Source organism: Cyanistes caeruleus, chromosome 1, assembly GCF_971803275.1.
Source record: "Cyanistes caeruleus chromosome 1, bCyaCae1.hap1.1, whole genome shotgun sequence".
In the NCBI taxonomy this organism is placed as follows: domain Eukaryota; kingdom Metazoa; phylum Chordata; class Aves; order Passeriformes; family Paridae; genus Cyanistes; species Cyanistes caeruleus.
In genome coordinates, this window is record NC_141701.1 from 108,695,138 (window position 1) to 108,705,555 (window position 10,418).

A 10,418-nucleotide genomic window follows, 5' to 3' on the forward strand; every position below is an offset into this window, starting at 1 on the left:
TGTTTCAAGGATTTGCTCTTACCTCCTCTTCCTATTCCTCTACACTACCTCAACAGATTACATCTGCCAGATATGTGCCACAGGGGAAGCTCTGGCAGACACAGGATCTTCTACTACATCTCTGCTGCTGTCTCCACCCCAGTGCTGAGACTTTTCCTACCCTGTGCCTCTGCATGCTGAGGATCATAGCCTTCCTGCAATGAGTCCTCTGCTGTCACAGCCAAGGCTGCCTGCTCTTCTAAAAGGCTGCTATTCATCCCCTCTGCAGTGCTGCAGGCAAACGAGCCCTCCCACTCTACCCATTACCCCAACAAGGTGATTCTGAATCCACATGCAGAGATCTGTCTGCTGACAGGGCTGTGCAGATCCACCTGTCACTGCCAGTCCTCAGCACTAAGAATGACAGTCATCAAAGTGATAATTTAGGAAATACTTAAATGAAAACAACCACATTCCAGTAACACACCAGGAATATTTCAGCAGCAAGTACTCAGAACCAATTGATTCAAAACAGCACCGTCACCCATACAGGACCTGATGACTTCACTCATTAATAGGAACATATTGGCATGAAAGAAGTTACACAAGATAAAGAAAAGGGACAAGGGGGAAACAGCAACAGTAACAGCAGAGATTCCATGTACCAAAGGGTAAGACAGTGCTCTGAGTTTGGAAATTTTTAATGTGGCAGAGTGAAAACCAAGTCCAGACCAACAAATATTTTGAGGCAATATCAGATCTGGGGAGCTAATCAGCAGGTGTTGTACAGGCTGTTCTTAATCCAGCTCCAACATCCATACATAGCCCCAAAATGACCAGGCTCTTAACACACCTTGACAAACAAGTGACATACCTCAGGTGTTAGGAAGGAACCTCCCCCTGCTGGGTTCTGGGAAGTACTGGAGGATGTGCCACAAGTGCACCTCTGAGGAACACAGTGAACAAACAGAACAGGGAGGGCTCTTTCAAGATCAAATGGTGCTCACCTACCTCTCAGCTAAATGCTGCTCATTATTAACAAAACCTTTAGGCACCTTGCATGTAATAGGTAAAGACAAGAGGAAGAAAGATCAGCCTCCTTTGGACAGATACCATGCAGTAATATGCATGACTTGCTTTAGGTTTTTTTACTGCTAATATGCACTATTACAGCAAAATGAAATCAGCACATGTGCCAAGAGAAAACATTTACAGGTTGACTGGCAGTGCTGAAGGTACAAGGAGCATCTGCAACCACATCAATATGGAAAAAACTATCCAATTTGAACAATCTTCACCTCCAACAACCAAAACTTGATTTCTCTTGGTGAAAGGTCCACCTCCCATTATTGCTAATAATCACAGCAATATAATCCTCAAGAACATAAGCATATGAATTAAGATGATTTTTTTTCCTAAAGATTACTGCAGTATTCTTGAGGTAAGAATTGGCAATATCGATGCTAAAAGCTGGGATTCCATCAGAAGAGCAGCTCCCGCTGAAGGGCTCTGTTCACCACACTGTGCAGTCAGGCCACCTCCCACACCTCGTCACCAGAACCTTCCTTGCCCTGCAAACTTGGGAAATCCCAGGCAGAACAACAAAAACAGCCCATCTGGGTGGAAGACGGGCTACCATAAAAAAAAGAAAAAACCGAAAGCAAATGGCTCTGCTCCATGCCGCCACCTCCTCTCCCACGAGCACACACATGGCTTTCTCCATATCAGGGCGGAGCCAGGGAACACTGGAACCTGAGACCAGCCCCAGAGAATGAGAAAGAGAGGAGGGGCAGCCCAGCGAATTGCTACAGGCAGGGACGGAGCCCACAGCCCCGAGTTCCATTTAACAGGGTGTAACACGCACCACTCTTACCTGAGGAGTCTGCCCCACCCCATGCTACCCACATGCCACCAGCCAACTTCACAAATGCAGTACCAGAACAGCATGTACTAAACCAGCCTTTATTTCTCTCTCAGTACAGCAGGGCTGAAGTTAAGACCATTCTGTGGCAGTGCCAACCCACTCAGTAGCCTGGGCCGTGGGAGCTGCTGACCAGTCCTCAGTAGCAGGCTGAGCACTCCAGTCCTCTGCAATCACAAATACAAGAACACTTAGTGCTCCCCAGCTCCTTCCACCCACAACACCACCTCCCACCCCTTCCCACAGACACCTCCCCAAACTGACCTGTGGGGAACTGCTGGATGGGCACAGACGGGACCTGCACTCCCTCAGACCAATCTGCAACCTCAGGCTGAGGAGGAGCAGTGAATTCAGGTGCCGGGGCAGTCCATTCAGTCTGGAATTCTTCCTTTGTGACTGCTTTCTCAGCAGCTGCCTGCTCCTCCTTTTCAATCTGCAATGGAAGAGCCCAGCCTGAGTCCTCCAGGAACACACCCCAGAACACAACCCTTACTATCACCAACTGGCACTACAACTAACAGGCACCAACTGGCAATACAATTAGCCAACCACCACAGTAGAGTGTGAAGTGTCATCATTATATTGGCAAATCCTGTCCTTGACAGCGGACACATGGGACCATGTGATAGGAGCACAAGCAGAACATCCCAGAGAGACACTCCCTGCCACAAGGCTCCTACCTCCTCAGGATCCCTGTAGAAGTACAAGTCAGGCATGACTTCCCAGGGGTGCTCACGGGAGATGGTGCCACGCATGCGCAGGACCTCCCGAGCCAGCATCCACCACATCAGGCCCACTGAGTGGGCTCCCTGGAACAGAAGAAAGTAGATAAGAGATGCTGTAAAGCTAAACCTTTGCAGAAAGAGCAAAATACGTATTTGTACCCCATCCAAGGCTCATGCTTGGTCAAAGACATTACTTGCCAATGCCAGATTTAAGTACTTGAACTCGAAAAAAGGGCAACTTTTCAAGTTCCCAGTGACATTTTCAGGTCTCTGCAGAAATCATAACACCATTACAAGATGGCCTGAAGTAACTCTCCTGTTACTAAGTTTCATATTGCTCACTCATGTGAATCTCATCCAAAAGACAAGGATGATATTCACCATATTCAAGAATGAAGAAAACTTGACAAAATAACCAAAGCTTATGCACATCCTCACTTGTGTCTTACACTAGTTTTCATGACTGACATCTAGATAGAGATCAAAGATAGCTTCTCATCTTTCTAGACTTTACCTTTTAGGTGATTTCTGGCAAGGTAATGTTTTCAGAGCAGTTTCCTCATCAGTTCACTTTATCTTTCATTCATATTCATGATCTGTGGCAAGAATGACTATCAAACTCCACTCATTGGGCCACAAAGACCCTCATGGCGTCAGCGAAAAATCCTGCCAGGTTACTATAGCACACGTCCTACACTTGAGAGTTCCTCGGCCAGAAACCAGCCTCAGCTCCAAGCTCCAACTGTGTGCAGTTCATTTTTTCCTCCCCACCCACCTGCAGGACACATTAATTAGCTCATCCTCTGAGATACAAGTGAGATACAAGCCAACCCTCCCTTGCAGAAAGCATCCATGTTGGAAGCCCAGGGCAGGCTCTGGAGGAAGCTGCCTGGAATGCCACAGGGAAGCAGTACCTTGTTATTGCAGGGAATAGCGATATCCACGTAGCGCAGCGGGGAGTCGGTGTTGCACAGGGCAATGGTGGGGATGTTGACATAGGATGCCTCTGTCAGTGGCTGGTGATCAGCCCGGGGGTCCGTAACCACCAGGAGCCGTGGCTCACGGAAAGCTGCCTGGATCTGGTTTGTGAAGGTGCCAGGGGTGAAACGCCCGGCAATAGGAGTAGCCCCAGTGGCAGCAGCAAACTTCAGAACCGCACGCTGCAAAAGGGACACGGCAAAGGTGAAACAGGGAAAGAGCATTTCAACCAAATCAGAGAAGTGCATTTCAGCCAGGTCATCCAGGCACTGTGTGTATGAAATTTAACTGAACTGTATTTTTCCATTCTTGTGAAATCGGGGCTAACCACCTCAGAAGGAGACAAAAAAATGTTACTGAAAAGAGCTACACCATGAGTTTAAAAGACCATATCCACCAGCAAAGCAGTAAGTCAGAATATAGAAAAAAGCCTTCTCTTCCCCTCAAGTGACTGGCAGTCTCTACTCCAAACTCTCACAATCACATCATGGGAAATTAAACAAAAAGCTTATGAAAAAAGCAAAGCACATTTTCTTCCATTATTTCTACATCTTTTCATTACCCAGGAACTTCAAGGAGCTACACAAAAGCTCAGTAATAAATACACACAAATTGTAGCTGTGTCCATTTAAAAATTGCAGTTGGCAATTCTTATTCAATTGCAACAGCTTCCAGCTTCTCAGGCATGTGGCAGGGCCTACTATCAAACTCCAATCCTAGAGGGAGCCCCTCTCCTGGCGTTAGCGAAAACCCTGCCATCCTTTGCTGTCGCACACTTCCGACACTTGAGAGCTCATTGGCCAGAAACTGACCTCAGCATCAAGCTTTAACAGTGTGCACATCAAGCCCATGGGAAACCAAGCTTTTCTTCAAAAACCCACCCCCTGAATCTCCCTAAACATTTGTGGCCCCACCTGCAGTTACCTAAACAAACTAACCTCACAAATTCCAGTGACTAATTAAATGTTATCACCTTTAATATAACAGAATGTTTTTGCTAAAAATTTAGTCGAAATTACAAATATACCAGTTACTATACCTTGTTCAATTACAAGAAAATTTCTTTGACAGCTTTCATACCAGGTGCTTACTGTTCCCAGAAAATCAGAGCTAATTTCACACAGTAGCTCTGGGAGGAAGGGACCACGAGGGAACTGACCACTTATATGACAGAAATCCAAGTAGAAGAGGACAAGGAAGAAAAATAAGTTATCTAACACCCTGAAATGGGGAGTGGGTTTCAATTCATCCGTTTTAAGCTGCCAAGTACAACACAAAAACCGTGTTTACAGAAAGCATTCCTATAGTTGAAACTGGTGAAACAGGCTGTTATCACCAAGTTGCTACTGGCAGGCAAGGGAATCCTGCTCCCAAGACTGCAGGCTTCCTGATGTCCATACCTGTCCAGTGTTCCTGGAAGAAATGACGCTCACATCAGCTGGATTCTCAATGGCAACAATGGCACGAGCTGCCAGGAGCAGCTTTTCCCAAGTCCTCTTCAGATTGATGATGTAAATACCTGTTGGCAACAAAAGGCTTTAGAGCAACCAGCAAATACAAGATCCTGTAACAGGATAGCACTCTTCTGCCATTAAACCTGTCACATGGTTGACATGGCTGTGGTTACTCCAAAATTCATAGTATCATCAAGGTTGGGAGAGACCTCCAAGATCATCCCATCCAACTGTTCACCCAGCACTGCTGCTGTAACCACTAAGCCTTAACACCAAGCATCATATCCAGGTCCCCCTTAAAGGCAACTGGGCAACCTATTCCACTATCTGACTACCCAAGCAGTGAATTTTTTTTTCTATTATTTAATCTGAATCTTCCTTGTCTCATCTTAAGACCATTTCCTCAGGTCCTCTGACTGCTGGCAGGCAGAAGAGTGTGGCCCCTCCCTTAAGGTAGCTGAAGAGAGCAGTGAGATCCCCCCTGAGCCCCTTCTTCTCAAGACTAAACAAATACAGCTCCTTCAGTAATTTCTCATGACATTTTTTAGACCTTTCAAAAACTTTGCTGCCCTTCTCTGTACATGCTCTAGCACCTTAATGTCCTTTATTAAATGATGACATCCTGGTCTTATTCTAGCTAGTGGAAAGCTATTCCAAAGAAAATTCTCCCCATATGGTTTTAATGTCACACACTTCCAGCATCTATTATCAAAAACCTAGGCCTGGTACGAGTTTTAATCTTTTAACACAGAGCAGCTTAGACTGAAGACCAATACAAACAAGGAGAAATCACTACTGACATTCTAAAACCATTTTATTAATATAGTCAGGAACTAGCAAAATTACCCAAACCATCTGATTGGCTTACCAAATACCAAGATCTCCAAGAACTAGTGCAATTGTTCCAAAATCAGTATTTTATTCTCCTTCTCTGAGTTAAGACTTTGGTATGCAAAGGCCATGGAAAAGCCCTTCCAAAGAGACCAAGCACTTTCCTGCTTTTCCCAGTTGTCCCCACAAGATCCAGGCCACCCATCCCGCCTGTTTACCATCGCTCTTCCTTTTGTAGATGTACTGCTCCATCTGGAAGTCGAGGTTGGTACCTCCCAGGTGGGTCCCGGCAGCGAGGAATTTGAGGACATCCTCCTCCTTCATCTGCAGGACATCGAGGCCTCCGGACATTGTGGGGTTTCCCTTTGGAAGCAACGACAGGGAACCTGCGGGCACAGGGACCCGGCTCAGCCCGGCGGGGACGCGCCACGAGGTCCAGCCGCCCCGGCCGCCATCTTGGGCCGCCTCCCGCGCTACACCCGGCAGGCCTCGGCCTGCTGGGACCGCGGCCTGGCCAGGCCCGGCCCGGCCGCCGGCAGCGCGGCGGGATGCACAGTGCCCCCCGGTGTTATCGCATGGCGGAGAACGCGCCCCCCGCTGCCCCCGCGCCCACCGCCCGGCAGCCCCGACTCACGCTGACAACGCCGTGTGGAGGCCCGGGCGGCGCGGAGCCGAAAGAGAACCTCCCCCCGCCTGACATCTATATATAGCCTCGCCAGCCAATGGGGTGCCTCGGGGCGGAGCTTCTCGGCGGCGGGGGCGGGGCCGCGCTCCGGTGGCGCCTCCCCGGGATCCCCAGGCCGGGCCCGATCCGGGCTCCGCCCGCTCCTGCGGGCCCTTCCCGACACTGGTTCTGAACGAAAATCGTGGGATTTGTGGGATCACCAGTGCAGAGAAGGGGGGAAAAAACCTGATGAAGGGTCTGCAGTGTGGGTCCTATGAGGAGCGGCTGAGGCACCAGGGGTATTTAGCTCAGAGAAAAGGAGGCTCAGGACGGACTTTATCGCTCTCTCCGATTCCCTGAAAGAGCGTGTGGCCAGGTGGGGGTCGGCATCCTCTCCTAAGCAACCAGACAGGACAAGAGGGCATAGCCCCGTCTTACACCAGGGGAGGTTTAGGTTGGACATTAGGAGGGATATCTTCCCAGAAGGAGTGATTACACTGGAATGGGCGTCCCAGGGAAGTGGGGGTGTCACCGTTCCGGGAGGTGTTTAAAGACAGACTGGATGTGGCTCTCAGTGCCATGGTCTGGTTGACAGGGTGGTGTTGGGTCATGGCTTGGACTCCGTGATCTCAGAGGTCTTTTCTCAACCGAACTCGGGCAGCCACGGGTGTCCCTGTCCTTTGCACAAATGACAGGAAAAACAGGTGAAATTGACACTGGACTTACAAATCCTTCTTCTGCAGTAGACATTCTTGTGTTACTTGCCCCTTTTTTTGTGTGTGTTGTTGGGTTTGGGGTTTTTTGTTGTTTGCTTTTAAGAAACAACAGAAAGTGATGATATTTAAGAATCTTCGTCAACTTTCTTATCTTCCTTGTACTATTCTGGAAGCAGATACAGGCCTGAGAATGGAACTTCTTGGGAAAAAAAAGAAATGTTTCTTTGCTATGCTTGTTGTCATCAAGATCTGGATACATTTCTGGACAGACTTCTCCACTGTGCCCTCAGTACTGCCAGTGCCTTGGTCATCTTCATATCTTTCTAACAACAGCATTCATTTAGTTTTCTCTCTTTTATTTTAACCTCATATAACCACATCAGTGGGATTGGGCCTGAACTCTCCTGACAGCCCCTTTTTGATGTCTAAGCCCTGAGTTACTCTGGGGGAGCATTGTTTAAAGTAGGTTACAACATCATCTCATGTATGTTCTTCGTCTCCTGAGAAATGTTTTGCTTATGTCATGCTTATGTTAACGTCATGCTTATGTTAATTACATGGTGTTAATTAACAAGATTACCAGATCAGCTTTAGAATATTCTGTAAGAGAGTAATTCAAACATTTGTCACATGGTGGTGACAAAGTAGGTAAAATGAAACTCAGCAACAGATTAGTGAACTCTCAGCAAGTGCATGAACTATTATTGCCTGAGAGATTATAGACATCTGTGGCACTTTGATAAGCGCATTGTGGGCAGTGAGAGCTGACCTGATGGAGCTATGTACAGCCTAAGGAGACTGGAGCAGTGTGAATATTAGCTTGGGAAGGAAGAGGAGAGATAATGATGATGTCACTATGGTGAGTGCAGTGGATTTAGCCTGGATTTAGCTTTTCTGTACACAACTGAATCCCAACAGTATTAAGTGTATTTGAACATAATGATTGGAAATCAAGTAATGAATATTGCAGTAAATACACTGGTATCAAAAGAATGCCACTGGAAAGCATTATAGAATTGCTTGGCATCTCCAATACTTACGTAGTTCTTGTTGTTACATGTGGCCCTTTCTGGTAGACCATGAGGCCCACAGCCCATGAGAGGGCTTGGAAAAGTCATGATAAAGCTTGACAGTAAAGTGTTTGAAATTATCTCCTTAACTAACCTAAAAGCTTGTCTTCATTTTATATCTGTGTGCTAACACAGTTTGAAATAAATCTGTTACTACTGGACATGTCCCTCAGGTGAAAGTCTATCTTATCACCTATCTTATCACCAAGGTTTCTCTGGTCTAAAGTTCACACTGAACTCTGTTACACAATTACATGCAGAGCCTCAGGCAGTCTCTGGGAACAGCCTTGCTCTGCAGCAAGCAAAGCCAGGGAAAGGGGCTGTGAGCCACTGGTCCTCCTGCAGTGCCGGGGAGACTCGGGGCCTGCAGAGAGAAGCATCACAGAGCTACCACCAGCCTTTGGGTGCTGCTTTGAGGACCTCAAGCAGGTGCCTGGGGTGGCCACAAAGCCCCAGAAAAAGCATCTCCCAGAGAGCCAGCCCAAGCTGCAGCAGAGAGCAGCAGCCCTTGCCAGAAGCCTCTGATCAGGGGGCTGTACCAGGACGGCCCTGTGCGGGGAGAGAGGGCTCCTCACAGGGCTGCAGAGGACGGTCCTGTGCTGCCCGAACAGCTCCTGCGATGAAGGGCTTGGGTTGTGTGTCTGGGGAAGACCTTTCAGGTAGTATCTTCTCCACCAAACATGACAGTGGGTGTCACCCAAGAGATGGTGTGGCACCCTTGCAGAAGGCAAAGAACTATGAAGATCAACCCACCTTCAGTGAAACTTCACTAATGTTACTGTGCTTCCCTGTAAATTCCATTTTGGCTTGTGTTTCAAATGTTTGTTATTATTTCTTACGTGTTTTGGGAAAACATACTTTGGCAAATCTCTTCCCTTCTTATTTCTAGTTCTACAAAGTTAGAATTGCCTAACATGTGTCACAAAACTTGCAGAAGTATAATTTTAACCTCTTGCTGGGATTTTTATTAAAACTCCTTAATGCATTATGATAAAAACTCCTAAAGCATTTTACATTGATAAAATCACAAATTAAGAAACTGCAATGAGGAAAATCAGCTTGCTATTTTGATATAAGCACCAAAGCCAGAAGGGATAAGTATATTCAAGAAACCCACATGGAGCTCACAAAAGCATGCATATATATGTGTCTGTGTGGGATGAGGAATCTCTTCTGCTCAATTCTGGTGTCAGTGCTTGTGCAGCACAAAACTCATTAAGAACTGAAAAAGCAAGCAAAGTGTTTTCCCAGTTTTAATGAGGAAGGGAGACCTGTAATTCAGTGTTTTATTACAGCCACAGTGCCTTTAGATTTTCAGTCTTCCCCACCTGCCACCCAGAAGGGCTAGGGAGCTTGTCTGCTATCTCTTCTCACAGCTGGGGCAGCTATCAGCAGCATGGACACCAACACCCACTACACAAGAGATGATTCTTCAAGGCAGCAGGAGAGCTCTGGGGAGCCCTGTGTGCAGGAACAGGCACTATCCCAGGCCTGACTTGCTATCAGGAACCTGCATGAGCAATTCAGGTTCAGCTGCCACAAGGCTGCACCTCAGCACTGTCTGGTATGTCTGTTATACACAGATAACCCTCCATGAAAATTCCTCCATGTGAGAATGTTATCATCTAAGCGAAAAAAGAGAAGAGGCTTGCGATCTTCACATCTGGAAGAAGCACATCTCAGCATCAACAACGTTTTGCTTAGAACAACCTGCTTGCTACCAAATCCCAGGACCATCCTGTGACAGCAAGAGATCCCAGCAATCCAGCATTCCCTTGCATTATACCTTGCAGGAGACAATTGTGTCCCAGGTACAATTTCTGGTCCCCTGCTGAGATCAGACTGCCTCAGCAGCAAAAACCTGATCAGCAGGAGACTGAAAACAGAGAGCTTAAAACCCCAATGACCTGAAGGCAGGTATTTAGCCAGCTAGTACAGAATTCAACAGCCATCTGTCTTTACACACAGCAGGCAGGCAGAAGAAGCTGTGTAAAACACAATATTCCCCAGTGCTATGTGTTTTTTCCTTTTAAGAGAAGTTGATTTAGGTTGTACTAGCACAACTTGTGCATATTATACA

At 47.1% G+C, this 10,418-nt stretch overlaps 1 protein-coding gene and 2 non-coding genes across 3 annotated transcripts; all 3 read right to left on the reverse strand.

Moving 5' to 3' along the window:
* Positions 1-1,927: 1,927 nt before the first annotated feature.
* On the reverse strand, positions 1,928-6,606 carry RPSA (ribosomal protein SA). The gene is made up of 7 exons (XM_086848857.1): positions 6,523-6,606; positions 6,107-6,274; positions 5,004-5,122; positions 3,540-3,785; positions 2,581-2,709; positions 2,165-2,333; positions 1,928-2,067 (listed from the first exon to the last, which is right to left on the reverse strand). Exons 2-7 carry the CDS (start codon positions 6,237-6,239, stop codon positions 1,973-1,975), a joined length of 891 nt encoding a protein of 296 aa, XP_086704983.1. The 5' UTR covers positions 6,240-6,274; positions 6,523-6,606; the 3' UTR covers positions 1,928-1,972.
* LOC111944681 (small nucleolar RNA SNORA62/SNORA6 family) lies at positions 3,220-3,378 on the reverse strand. The gene has a single exon (XR_002871368.2). It is a non-coding gene; the product is annotated as a small nucleolar RNA SNORA62/SNORA6 family (small nucleolar RNA).
* LOC111944680 (small nucleolar RNA SNORA62/SNORA6 family) lies at positions 4,287-4,444 on the reverse strand. The gene has a single exon (XR_002871367.2). It is a non-coding gene; the product is annotated as a small nucleolar RNA SNORA62/SNORA6 family (small nucleolar RNA).
* Positions 6,607-10,418: the final 3,812 nt, after the last annotated feature.

Excerpts from the sequence above, each read along its gene's own strand:
- RPSA (XM_086848857.1), bottom strand. The coding sequence starts at position 6,239 with ATGTCCGGAGGCCTCGATGTCCTGCAGATGAAGGAGGAGGATGTCCTC. Across the intron at positions 2,710-3,539 it reads CTATTCCCTGCAATAACAAG|GGAGCCCACTCAGTGGGCCT; the intron begins GTACTGCTTCCC and ends CTTCTGTTCCAG. Across the intron at positions 2,334-2,580 it reads TCTACAGGGATCCTGAGGAG|ATTGAAAAGGAGGAGCAGGC; the intron begins GTAGGAGCCTTG and ends CTTCCATTGCAG.